Here is a 14447-nt window from a genome sequence, read left to right on the forward strand (position 1 = left end):
TTAATTGCGACTTGTGTAGTAGGTAAGTATTTTATGTTCATATTATGTTATTGTTTAGCCTTAATTGTCATTTAAATTTTGTTATTCTATTGACAGGCATGATCAGAGAAGATCCATCGATAAAAATTTCATTGATTCAAGAAAGGATTAACAGTCAATTTGCGTACAAGGTGTCCTACAAAAAAGCTTGGTTGACGAAACAGAAAGCCATTGCTATTGAATATGGCGATTGGGATGAGTCATATGCGAAACTTTCGTCGTGGCTAACACACATGCAAAATCATTCTCCTGGATCGTATTTTCAAATACTACATGACGATTTTATCGTTGGAAATACGGTTAGTCGCGAACACCGCCAATTTCATAGAGTTTTCTGGACATTTGGCCAATGTAAAGAGGCTTTCAAGTACTGTAAGCCAATCATACAAGTTGACGGCACACATTTGTACGGCAAATACCGTGGGACCCTCTTAATGGCCACATCCCAAGATGGAAATGGTGGTGTCCTTCCTCTAGCATTCGCGGTGGTGGAAGGTGAGACGTTGACAGCGTGGTCATGGTTTTTGGCACACTTGCGTGAACATGTCACAGATAAAAATGGTATTTGTCTAATATCTGATCGACACGCAAGTATAAAGTCCGCTGTCGCTAACGAAGCACTTGGCTGGCAACCTCCCCACGGTTATCATGTCTACTGCGTGCGACACATAGCAAGCAACTTCAATCGAAAATTCAATAATGCAAAACAAAAAGAAATGTTGAAGAAATTGGGTAAAATTTCATATTTGATGGCCACGTTTATTTTACTTTCATATGTTGGGAAAAATCTTCCGCTTGAACAATCTCCCTTCGTCTGTCAAAACCTCGAGTTTCAACACTTGACTGAAGCATGTGAAACTGTTGTGGGGGAAATCGACGCTCTGATGCTGGACCATGTGCCACAAGCTCAGTGATCCTCTCTTGCTCTTGGGATAAAATCGCTAACTTTTCCACATATGGCACGAGATCATCAACTGTCCATGTGTTTCGCCCTTGTGGTGACACCATATACTGCAATGTCTCGGTAACTTCACCCTGCAATTATTAGGGTAAGGAAATTAATGTCGATGCTTTAAAAAATAAATTGAAGTTAAATAATTAAAAAGAAAGAAATACCAATGTAGCCGTGTTTGCATTGTTTGGGTCGATAAACATTTTTGTTTTGCGCCTATACCACACCATGTAATCCGAGTTAAAACTCAATAGGCCCTCTTGTCGAGCATAAACGTCGACCCTAAACTCAGCTTGATTATTCCACTGACTGATAAATGGGGCCAACAGCTGGAACCAATTTTCATCCATTTTGCCTTTCAGTGTTAGCCCGTGGACATTCCATGGTTGCGAAGGAGACTCCGGAATAGGTTGTTGCATTCCAAATTGTCGCAACACTCTATCCGGTTGGTGCCACTCTACAACATGGAAACAAATGAGTGGCACCACTGCGCACCACGCCATACTGCCAACCAAACAAATGGGAGGCAACATCGACATAACAGTTGTTGTGTAAGGCTCCCACAGAAACTGCATACAATAACACAATTGTTAATTTATCTTAAACCATGACATTTTATTTATTATTTAACAAATACATGATGATCTTGTTACCTCATGTCGTTTCATGATATCCAATTTGCGACGGAAAACTATTAGATCATCATTGCCAATATGTTGGTTTCCACGTCGCAGCCACCTACAAAAAAAATATGAAATAATTAGTGCCGACGCATTACATTATTGATTATTTTCAAATGAAATTTTTTAAAAAAAAACTAACCTGTGTCCGAGTGGTTTGTTTTCCATTATAGGAGGAGTTCTCTTTGGAGCCAAAGTCGTGCAGCGTTCCCATGCCCACATTTGGATTAAGATGCACATACCTCCGATTGATTTTATTTTGTAATCAGTGGCGCTGCACATCTCTCTGTATAAATAAGCAAGCACGGCAGGTCCCCATGCATACGTGCTGCACTGTTCAAAGTCCCGTAAAAATTGGAGGTACCTTAGGGAAACTTTACTGCTGCTTTTGTCAACAAATAGAACTCCTCCTATGAATCTGAGGATCCATGCACGGGTAAACCTTTGTAATTGTTCTACGTTCCCGTCATGGATATTTATTTCTGAAAAATGGTGAGCCAGCCAACTTAATTTGACCACACTGCCTTGAAGTTCACCTTCCTGTGGTCTGACTCCCAATAATTCTTCACACAATTCAGCCCAATAAAGATTAGTCTGACCAATTAATGGTGCCCCCTCAGTATGAAGACCTAACAACACTGACACATCTTGAAGAGTAATCGTAGCCTCTCCGCATCTCAAGTGAAACGTGTGTGTCTCGGGCCTCCATCTTTCAATCAAGGCTGTAATTAATGAAGAATTAATTTTCAGGTACCCCATTTTCATTATCCAATAGAATCCTGATTGGCGAAGCAGAGGAATAATTTCCTCTGGTATTTCTTCTTGTCCTTGATAGATGGGTACAGCTCGTCTGATATGTAACTTCCTGTCTGGTTCTCCATTCCAAACATGTTCGGAAACATGTTTAGGTTGCAGCCATAAAACGTCTCCATCTATTGGACCAGACTTAATGTGTATACCAGATGAAGATGAGGATGAAGATGCCATTAATACTGTAAAGTAAAATGTAATACAAAAAATTAACAACAAAAATTGTACATTAAAAAAATTAACTACATTTAAATAAATGCTTTAAAATACTCTACAATTAAAAAAATTACAAACTTAATAGCTACACCAATTAAAATAAATGACCAACTTAAAATACATAAATTTGTTACACGTACAAAAATTTAACACAAAAAAACTTAAAATACTACCTAAAATACTTTACAAATAACAAAATTAAAAATTACATAGCTACACAAATTTAAATAAATTACCAAATTAAAATACATAACAAAATTAAAAATTTAAACACGTACATAAATTTAACACAAAAAAACTTAAAATACTATCTAAAATACTCTACAAATAACAAAATTAAAAATTAAATATGTACAAAAATTTAAATAAATGACCAAATTAAAAATACATAACAAAATTAAAAATTTTAACACTTACATAAATTTAACAAAAATAAATTAAAATACGACCTAAAATACTCTACAAATAACAAAATTATAAATTAAATACCTACACATATTTAAATAAATGACCAAATTAAAATAAATAACAAAATTAAAAATTTAAACACGTACATAAATTTAACACAAAAAAACTTAAAATACAACCTAAAATACTCTACAAATAAGAAAATTAAAAATTAACATACCAACATAAATTTAAATAAATGACCACATTAAAATACTTACATAACAAAATTATAAAATAAAATACGTACTTAAATTTAACACAACATATATTAATTTACTAACTAAAATACTCTACAAATAACAAAATTAAATATTAAAATATCTACATAAATTTAAATAAATGACCATATTTTTTTCCAATTATTAAAATTTAAATTAAATAACATATATTATACACAAAAAATGGCATTAAATAAAAAAATTACCATGGAATCAAAAATTTAAACAACATACATATATAAAATTAATAAAATATCATATATTTCAGTAAAAATTATAAATAAGTCAATTAAATAATATCCACTGTCTAACTAAAACTAAAAATACCATATATAAAATACAAATAATATCATACAAACCTAATAAATCTAAACCAATTAATAATAATATAACAGCTAAAATTAAGGTACAAATCATTTTATCACAAATAATAACATATGAATTTAAAATCAACTAACCTACAACTAACGTATAAAATAATAATATACCAACTCAAATTTGTAACATATACTACTTAAAATTTAAAAGTTCCAGCTAATATCAACTAAAGTTGTCAAGTTAAAAAAAACTTACCAATTTGAGCAATCACTTAACAGCAATACAAGACCAACCACTTAAGAAGAGAAGAGAAACTACTTAGGAAGAGGAGAGAGTTATTGTCCTACAAAAATAAACAAATGTATCAAATAAAATTAAGTTAACATATATAGTTATATAACATAATAATATTTATCATTGATAAATACTTACCAAACAGAAAACGCAGGAACAAAATAACAAGAAGGCTGGGAGAACTTATGAGGAACAATATCAAAAAAGAAAGAAGTGCAAGGAAGGCGCGGCTGTGATGAACAACGACCTTCTTCTTTTATAAGGGAACGGGACCGATTTTTTTAAATCAAGCAAACCGCCAGCCTTGCTGGCGGTTCCTTCTCCAAGCAAATCGCCGTTCGTACTGGCGATTCCAAGCCCGCCTGCACCACTGCACCACTGCTGCACCTGCGCCACTGCTGCACCTGTGCGCCTAGCCTAGCCCTCAGCCTAGGAACTCGCCAGTCAAACTGGCAGTTCCCTATGCATGGCTATGTCGCCATTGCAACCAGCGATTCCTTCAGAATCACCAAACTCGCCAGTGGTACTGGCAGTTTGGGTGCTGTATGCATGCATGCCACGTAAAAAACAGCCCCATCGTGCAAATTTTTTTAAAAAGACCCCATCTGGGGAAATATTTTGTAAAAGAACCCCAGATGGGGAAATTTGCCTAAAACTGTGTGTTCCCTCTCTGTGCCAGCCTAAACACCCTTTGACAGATTCGGTTCTATTTCTAGAAACAATAAAACAATGTTTTCGAGAAAGGAAAAAAAAAAGTTCAACGTTTTCAGTTTTGCCTTGTCTTCAAGTCTTGTAAAAAAAAAAAAAGAGGTTACTGCATAAAAAAAAGAGGTTACTGCATAAAACAATGTTTAGAATTTTCATCTTATATGATAGTCTATTACCAATCGTTTAATAATAATAATTACATTTTTATGCTGAATAATAAGTGCATTTAAACTCAAGCAGTTGAGAAGTCGATATAATTTGAGAGGTTCTACCTTCTCCTTTTTTAAGTTTTAACCATGAAAAAATTACAGTTTCTTAAAAAAAATTCTTATAAAAATTATTCAATAATATTTAGACAATTAACGTAGAATATTCCTAGCATTTTTTAATTTATCGTATTTTATTTAACATAATACGTGAAAGTCGCTTTAAAGGGATGTTAACTATCTTAATAATATTTATAGATAAAAAAACTACCTTAATAATACAATGAGTACATATGTACAGCTCTAAAAAAAATTGCATATGTACAATTGTACATGCTATACTGAATTATTTTTTTCTTTTTTTTTCAATAATTCACGTAACTTTCATAGTGATCATTCTCTTTTCCTCTTCTTTTTTTAGGAATATATTGGATGATTTTATTCGGCTATATGGGCAACTGCCAGCACAAGTGTAAAACAACATAAATGTATCAAAATAAATGAATAGATAATTTTTTTAAAAAAATACAAGATGGATTCAGCATTCATTTTTCTAGAACCAATAAATTCGAATGAAAATAAGATTAGATTTTATTTTTTTTATTTGGATCTTTCAATTTAGATTCATATTCATCTATCTTTTTTTGATAATGAAAGAGAGTCAAATTTATTCTTAACTCATCTTGAAACATGACATATCTACTAAATTATAACTTAAAATAAAATTAATGATGAAGTAAATAATTTAACCTTACTTTAGTATTTTCTAAGAAACTAACAACTATTATCTCTTTATAATAGAATAAATTAGATTAACATCGTATAAAAATTATTGAGATTGTATATTTTTTTCTTACATCTAAAACAATTCATATTCTAAGAATACACGGTATAATGTGTTTCCTGAGTAAGTAACAGGGTGTATTAATGTAAAGTACAATATAATATGTCTCAAATAATTAAAAGAGGTTAGTATAAATCATTAAGTACGTGAATAAACTGACATAAATTATTATAAAATAGTAAGATGGAGGATTATGTCGTTGATAATGATCTCAAAGATACATAAGATTTATAAAAAAAAAATAACATAGAGATAAAAATAAAAAAGAAAATAAAGTGAGGATATGGAAAGAAATTTAATGAAATTTATTCTTTATAATATCATGCTGTAAAAAGTGAAAGAAAGGATTGTTGATTAATGTTCTACTTTTATACCAAAATAAACAAAGTCACGTTCCGCTCAGAAACGACATCAGTGCATCACTTTACTGGGTTCAAATCAAATCAAAGAAAAGTTATCACAGCTGAAGTACGACTAGCCACAGGTCATAGGTTAATTATATCTCTTTTTTTTAGTTTTGTTTATTTGGCCACCAATATGATTATTATTGTGATTGTTATCACTGTCAACTAAGATTTATTATTACATATTTTAATTTTAATATAATTTATATTTTTAAAAATATTTATTATAAATTACTGTTTTTAGTTGTATAAAATAGATATTATAATTAAAATAAGAATATGCTTGATTTTTTAAAAAAATATAATTTATATATTTTATGTAATGCATGGGCTAAAAATAGTAAAACAAGCATATGTTTGATTTGTTAAAAGTTATAATACGGGATACAATATTTTTTTTGTTTTACCTTTGATTTGAAAAAAATTAGAGAACAATACAAATTAAATAAGGACAAAATAAAATCTATAATTTTTATTTTATTGATGTTATGTGAATAGTATTTATTTTTCTCATTCTTATATAAGAAAAATATTCTCATGAAATACATTCTTTATATTATAGAGGATGTATTTAGTTATTGTGATTCTTTTTATGAGAGAACTAAAAAAATAAATATTAACTATTAGATCATATATCATATATGATTGACCTAAATTTATTATTTTATTCTCTCATATGATACACCCTTGTATCATAAGGTATGCACACATGTGAAAAAAATATATGTTAGATCTTATTATGAATGATCAAATTAAAACACAAATTATGTAATATTGTTAAAAGTTATACAATTTTTTTAAGTGATAAATGATTTCAAATTTTAATCACTCATACATGATTATACTAACCAAATAATACAGGATTTAAATCTTAGATATAGAATAAATTTTGCTAAAGAGAAATACTCATCTTATGCACTTAAGGTATCTGACAAAAATTTATTATTATTTTCAACGAGAACAAATTCGTATCAATATCAATAGTAATAAAAAAATATTAACTATGAACAATTTCATACCCATATCAATAATTATAAAATAAAATATTACCCATATCAATAGTTATAAAATAAAATATTAACCATAGTCAATCTATTGATTCTCACATAAACAAATTTCGTCACCTTTTAACCATGGATGAGCCCAAGTTGTGTAATTTCTACATTCAAGTCCATCAAATGCAGGTATGCTACCAAACCAAGATATAACATTTTTCTCAAAACAACAAAATGTGGTTGAAATTCGGACAGCAATGCGGATAGCCGGATACCTTTCGCTCAACTTGCGCGTGGTTTTCGGCCTGTTTGAAATAACTAAAAGTCAACACCTAAAATAGGCACAATAAATATAAATAATAATAAAAACAAATAAATAAATAAGAACGATTCAAGGTCAATGCACAATTGCAAAGGAAAAAGTTTGAAAATTGATTATGCAATTATAACTTAATATGAATTTGACAACCGATTTGGCCTTTGATTGCTCCAGCATATTTGAAAAATTATGTGACCGCAAATCATTTAATTCAATATATGTCAACCTAAGATTTTCTTTTAAATTTTTTCTATGGCTTAAAATTTTTTTAGAACAGCAATGCCATTTAGGTTACCAATCCGCTGACAAGTGCTGTTATTGTTTTATGTAGATAAGGATTTGAATTTCAACAAAAAATAAATAAAAATTGGTCACCACTTCATTAGACGTCTTAACCGACTTGTTTTAAAAGTTATAAAATAAAATTCTCACACGTAAAAAAAAGAATGCACGTTAAAAATGTAAATAGGACCCTCCTTGTGGGCTAGTGGGGACAACGGCCCACGATCAAAAGGAGTCTCAAATTTGTTTAAGAAAAAATATAATTATGTGCCAAAATTTATACTACTTTTATAAATAAATTAAAATGAATGAGTGGTTATCATGATTATTTTTAATATTTAAATTAAAATATGATATGTAATAAACAATAAATCATTCATCTAAATGATATTAGAATTAATTCTTTTAAGTAAAACTTTAAATTTGAATTTTATGAAATGGATAAATATGAAAGATATTTTTTGTTTAACCAATAGATTTTCTTTGACGCTCACGTTATTCTATGATTTTGCCTCCAAAATCAAATGACTTAAGATTCGAATTAAAACAGTTGAGTTTTGACATATAAAGTCAAAAGATTGAAAGGAGCAGGTGGTCGTCTGGCGTGCTAGAATGAATACAAACAGTTGATTTTGCCGGTTGAAGTTGTTTGGTTGATACGTAGGAACGGCTTTTGCCTTCTACGCAATTTGGACATTCGTAGACTATTATAATCGTTTTTATAATCATATTTTCTAAACTTATATGTAGATAATTTATAGTATTTTTTGAATTATTTATTATTAATATAAATTTAAATTATTAATATAATTGATTATAATACTTGTTTTTCTATTCATATTTTATAAACTTGTATGTAGATGATTTAAATGAATTTTTTGAATTATTAATAATAAACAACTCAAAAAACACATTAAAATTATCTATCATGATAGAACCATTGGGAAATAAATTATTTTCATCTTCTGACTGGACTTGATAATATGATTATCTGGATTCAATTTCCGTATGAACATATTCTAACTGACTTGGTATTTATACTACTGAGTAAATAAATCTGATACAAGGATATGCAAGAATACAAATGATATTGATGACAACTATGTTCAAAGCTTTGAAAAAGCTATAGATTAACACGTGATTTATCTTTGTCGCCTCTAATGAAAGCATTACTTTTGAAACATTTCAACTCCCACAAGCTAAGCACTCGTCACGGTTTGTTAAAGAGCACACCATCTGTGCCATTTTTGTATTATCATCATCCTCCACATTGGATTTTTCCTGCATTCACAGCAAAAATATTTCACATAAAAAAATGTGCAAATCACATTAATGCAAAACCTGATAATAATGAATTCTTATTACTCTGAGAGCAGAGGTGTCAACGGTGAACTTAATAGCATCAGCTGCAGCACGTGATCGAAGATAATACATTCCAGTTTTTAGACCCTTTAATGACCAAACAAAAAACAAAACATTGATCAGCAAACATTTGGCATAAAATTCCCCAACTTTGTGTGTGTAAAGAATAATATAAGCCAGCAAAGAAACAAAATAGACAACATAAAACAATTAAACCCAACTGTATATTTGCACATATTACATAAATTTATCTCACTTCACAGGCAAGCAAAAGTACTGTGTTGCTACCTTGGACCATGCATAAAAATGCAAGGAAGTCAGTTTTCCAAAGTTGGGTTGATCCATGTGAATATTTAAGCTTTGGCTCTGATCTATGTAGCATCCTCGATCAGCAGCCATATCTACCAATGTCCTTTGTTTAATCTCCCAAACAGTTCTGCTCATACAAAATTTAGTTAGACTGAATATATTGAAGCAAAATTTTAGTTATTTTAGAAATCATAAATCTCATACTTGTATATATTCTTCAGGTCAGCAGGTATTTCTGGAATTTTCTGAACTGAGCCATCTTCATAGATAATCTTATTCTTTAATGTAGGAGACCACAGTCCCATTTCAGTCAAGTCATGAAGAAGATGCTTGTTCACAACAACAAATTCACCACTAGAAACAAACAGTAGCCCAGTAAGATAGGATCATGAGGCAATAGTACACCAAGACAGAAAAAATGGGATGAAAAAGCAAACCTTAAAACTCTACGACTGTATATGTTTGAAGTATATGGTTCAAAACACTCGTTATTTCCAAGAATCTGGCTAGTAGATGCAGTAGGCATAGGGGCCACGAGAAGTGAGTTTCTCACACCATTCTTTGATATCATCTCCCGAAGTGCATCCCAATCCCAACGATTTGAGGGTGCCACACCCCACATGTCCGGCTGAAGAATTCCCTGAGCAATACAAAAAAATCACCTAAGCAAGTAAAAATATCTTGGATGCATAAGTTGCATGTGCATACGAATGCTATTACATCAGATAAAAACTATGCTGTATAAATACTTTCACTCAGGACTTCAATCGGAGGGCATTGAAAACCATTATATACCTTGCTTATAGGACTACCACTGTATGTTTCATAGGGACCTTCCTTTGCAGCCAAACCACATGAAGTTTTTAGAGCATGATAATATATAGTCTCAAATATCTCCTTGTTTAACTGCTGAGCCTGCATAATATCCAAGTAAACTATCATATGAAGTGGAAATAAAACGAATATAAACAGAAGCCCTTGAAGTAGATTTACCTCTGGTGAATCAAATGCCATGCCAAGGAGTATGAAAGTATCAGCAAGACCCTGTACTCCAATACCAATTGGTCTGTGCCGCAAGTTTGACCGTTTTGCATTTTCAACTGGGTAGTAATTAACATCAATTACTTTGTTCAGGTTTGTTGTGACCAGTGCAGTAATCTGTCATTAATCAAAAAGAAAAACAAGCATAAAACCATCACAAGTCTAGCTGTATACAATAATAATGTCAATTAGGTAAAATACAAATGTTAAAACACAGAATATTTGCTTTGTTAACTAGAATTATACCTCTGCTAGTTTATCAAAGTCAAAATACCGATTTCCAGAGCATGTGCTTCCAACAAGCTTGGATGGATGGGACTCCATTGGTACACCCTGTAGTAAGGAAAAAAATATTTAGATCATGAAAAAAAAAATTGGTCCAAAACAAAACGTGAGCCCCATAGACAGCATCCAAGAGATGTCATACCTTTTCTCTTACATATCGTGGTAGTGCAATTGATGCCAGATTGCACACAGCAGTTTCAGTTGGACTTGAATATTCAATTATCTCAGTACACAAGTTTGACGATTTAATTGTACCCAAATTCTGTTGATTGCTTTTCCTATTGCAAGTATCCTAGTAGTGTAAACAAAAATGCTGGAATTACTCAACGGGTGAAAACAATAAATACAAAATCTCATGAGGAAAGTCAAAGACATCTAAGAACACCACCTTAAAAAGCATGTAGGGGGTTCCGGTTTCTATCTGTGACTTCAGAATTTCGAACCAGAGGCTCTGTGCCTGGACAACCTTCATTGCTTTTCCCTACGTGTTATAAAATATATTTTGTAAAAACAAAGCACTAATAACTAACAAGTAAAAGCACTTCAAGAAAGGCCCAACAATATTTGCATGTGAAGAATGAACTTACTTCTCTTTCATATTGAAGATAAAGCTCCTCAAATTTCTCACCCCAACAATCTGTCAAACCCGGTGCTTCACTGGGACAAAACAAAGACCATTGGCCATTGCTCTGAACTCTTTCCATAAAGAGATCAGGCACCCAGAGAGCATAAAACAGATCTCGAGCACGATGCTCTTCCTACAAAAAATAACACCAATACAGTGATAAGAATAAAAAATGCTAAAACAACTCCTTGATGACAGTCAAAGTACATTGTTACCACCACCATTAAGCTCAGCCAATCATACCTTCCCATGATTTTTCCTTAAATCCAAGAATTCAAACATATCAGCATGCCATGGCTCCAAGTACACAGCAAATGCACCTAAAAGAAGAGCATAATCATACATACAGGTAAGAGAAGCAACTTACAAGGAGCCATGAAACATAGGAATTGCTTATAAATAATCTACCTTTCCTTTTGCCTCCCCCCTGATCAACATAGCGGGCAGTATCATTGAACACACGCAACATCGGGACAATGCCATTGGATGTCCCATTTGTCCCACGAATATAACTGCCTGTAGCACGAATGTCATGAATAGAGACACCAATTCCTCCAGCTGATTTGCTGATGATAGCACACTCCTTCAAAGTTTCATATATCCCCTCTATACTATCATCTTTCATGCACACAAGGAAGCAACTACTCAGCTGCAAATTCATATGAACACTCGCTTAAATAAGAGCCCAGATCATCAAATCACTAATGCATTATTACAAACAAGAAAAGACAGACAAAACATAATACTTTCAAAAGGGAATAATAAAATGCAGACATACTTGAGGCCTAGGTGTTCCAGCATTGAAAAGTGTCGGAGATGCATGGGTGAACCATCGTTGAGACATCATGTGGTAAGTTTTGACAGCAGAATCTATGTCATCCTTGTGAATCCCAACAGCAACCCTCATCAACATGTGTTGAGGCCTTTCCAAAACCTGCCCTTGAACCTTCAAGAGGTAAGACCTCTCAAGGGTTTTGAATCCAAAATAATCATAGTCAAAGTCCCTGTCATAGATTATCTCGCTGTCTAGACGAGCAGCATTCTACAGCCAAACACAAAATAATAATAAAAGATTATTTCTTCACACACAAAAGAACAACAGCCAAACAACAACTTAAAGAATTTCAAACCATAAATAAATCACAAAAATTAAGATTTAACTACTTGTTTGTCCCTATAGTTACAAGAAACTCTATTTTAGTCCCTACATGCTAAAATGGATTAAAAATGGCATGCGTAGAAACTGAAATGAAATATTTTGAAAGTATAGAGACTGAAAAGGAAAGATTTTGGAACTATGGGAACCAAATAAATAATTAAACCAGCAATTAAAACCATCCTCTAATAGACTGATCTACACTCAATACCCACACGTTCTTTATAATTATGAAACGTGTTAGACATCCTAACAAATACCTACAATACGAGAATTTATTTCATGGTTTCAAACTACCGTGATCTCAAACAATCTACACATCACATACAATCAAATTTTATTAACCATTTATTGTAAATTAAAGTCAATTTTTTGTCATATAAAAACTAATTGGAACCGTGGACACATAGTAGTAGTGGAACATATAACAATTTATCCCTAAAATGCATAAAAAGTACCTTCATAATTATTTCATAAACATCATCGGCGATCAGAGGAGCCTTCAGCCCAGATCTCTCATTAAAATGATAGTACATGATCTTGATCCTGAATCCACCACAATTCCAAGTTTTAACCACACAAAATAACGCTAACAAAAACAAATTAAAAACGCAATTACAATTTCCATTCACACTCACGTCTCCGAGAACGACTTCTTGGTGTTCTTGTGCAGATTCGAAACGGCAATCCTAGCAGCCAACTGCAACAAAAAACAAAATCACTTAGAACAATCCATCCAAAACACACAATTTCAACCAATTGACCAGAAAATTGAGGAAACTAACGCAAGCGTAGTCGGGATGGTTGGCGGTCATGGCGGCAGCAGTTTCGGCGGCCAATTCGTCAAGTTGGCTGGTGGTGACGCCTTTGTAAACGCCGGCGCAGACTTTCTGAGCGACCAAAACGGCGTCGCAGTGATCGGAGCTGAGGCCATAACTAAGCTTCTTGAGGCGCGCGGTTATTTTGTCGAAGTGAACCGTCTCTTGCCGCCCGTTCCTCTTTACGACATACATTTTGTGATATCTGGTGATGGAGTGTGAAGTGAGAACAGGTTTGGCGCGTCTAAGATAAGGGACAATGGCGTCAATTATATAGGCGTCAAATTAGGGTTCGATTTTGAATATTTCCCGCTATTTATTTTGAACGCCTCTTTTCTTGTGTTTGGGTGGCGGGTAATTGAGGGTGGACCTGGCTGTGGGATCCACTTCTTTGTAAATTATTATGGTTCGTTTTAAACTTTAAATAAGGACAATGCCATTTGCAAATACCAGCGAAACTAGGCGCGGCTTGGGTTCGCTACAACCGTTGGATTGATGGGCCTGAATGTTTCGACGACTGTTAGATAAGCCTTCTTAGGCACTTTTCTTTTCTGCTTTTAAATTTCATTTTGTGGGGTCATGTAGGAGGGATGTTCGTAATAACTGTCCATAAAATTGCGCCAAAATTTTTATTTAAAGTACTGAGTTTTAAACCCAAAAATTTAAAGTACTGACATGCCAAACAAGTCAAATACTAAACACGAAACAAAATAAAAAGCTGTTAATTACAAAGGAACCCACACAGATAACAGCTCCCCCCACTAAAATGCTCCCAGTCACAATGATAATTACTTAAGACATTGGATAGGGTGCAAAAGCCAGTCAGAAAACGAGAACCTTCCTCCTTTCCCCCTTGTGTTTAACCAACTCTATGCATATAACTTTGACATATGTTTAACAACTCTATGCATATGAGCTTTTCCGAAACTTAGTAACTAAGGAACACCGACACTACACGGATATGAATACGTGGACATCTTTTAAACACATCAAACTCGATCCAGACATGAACATCAGTGTCGGTGTCGTGTCGGACACCAAACACGACAAAGAACTTGGATGTCCGTGCTTCATAACTGGGTAACCAATGCTGCTGCAAAAAGTGATTTTCTGGCT

The 14447-nt window shown here is 32.8% G+C and overlaps 2 protein-coding genes across 2 annotated transcripts; both read right to left on the reverse strand.

The window, feature by feature from the left end:
• Positions 1-1006: 1006 nt before the first annotated feature.
• Positions 1007-2741, reverse strand: LOC113001854 (protein MAIN-LIKE 2-like). Its single transcript, XM_041016498.1, has 2 exons — positions 1814-2741; positions 1007-1729 (listed from the first exon to the last, which is right to left on the reverse strand). Exons 1-2 carry the CDS (start codon positions 2656-2658, stop codon positions 1618-1620), a joined length of 957 nt encoding a protein of 318 aa, XP_040872432.1. The 5' UTR covers positions 2659-2741; the 3' UTR covers positions 1007-1617.
• A 6014-nt stretch (positions 2742-8755) lies between these two features.
• Positions 8756-13558, reverse strand: LOC547948 (ribonucleotide reductase large subunit B). Its single transcript, NM_001249537.1, is given in 17 exon segments — positions 8756-9016; positions 9101-9184; positions 9386-9533; positions 9611-9760; positions 9844-10046; positions 10202-10321; positions 10400-10564; positions 10694-10780; positions 10875-11024; positions 11121-11213; positions 11320-11490; positions 11601-11677; positions 11766-12006; positions 12136-12399; positions 12972-13059; positions 13152-13213; positions 13299-13558. Coding segments are annotated over 17 exon segments (2427 nt in total). The 5' UTR covers positions 13527-13558; the 3' UTR covers positions 8756-8920.
• Positions 13559-14447: the final 889 nt, after the last annotated feature.

This window comes from Glycine max, chromosome 6, assembly GCF_000004515.6.
Source record: "Glycine max cultivar Williams 82 chromosome 6, Glycine_max_v4.0, whole genome shotgun sequence".
NCBI classification, from domain to species: Eukaryota; Viridiplantae; Streptophyta; class Magnoliopsida; order Fabales; family Fabaceae; genus Glycine; species Glycine max.

Excerpts from the sequence above, each read along its gene's own strand:
- LOC113001854 (XM_041016498.1), bottom strand. The coding sequence starts at position 2,658 with ATGGCATCTTCATCCTCATCTTCATCTGGTATACACATTAAGTCTGGT. Across the intron at positions 1,730-1,813 it reads AACAAACCACTCGGACACAG|GTGGCTGCGACGTGGAAACC; the intron begins GTTAGTTTTTTT and ends TTTTTTTTGTAG.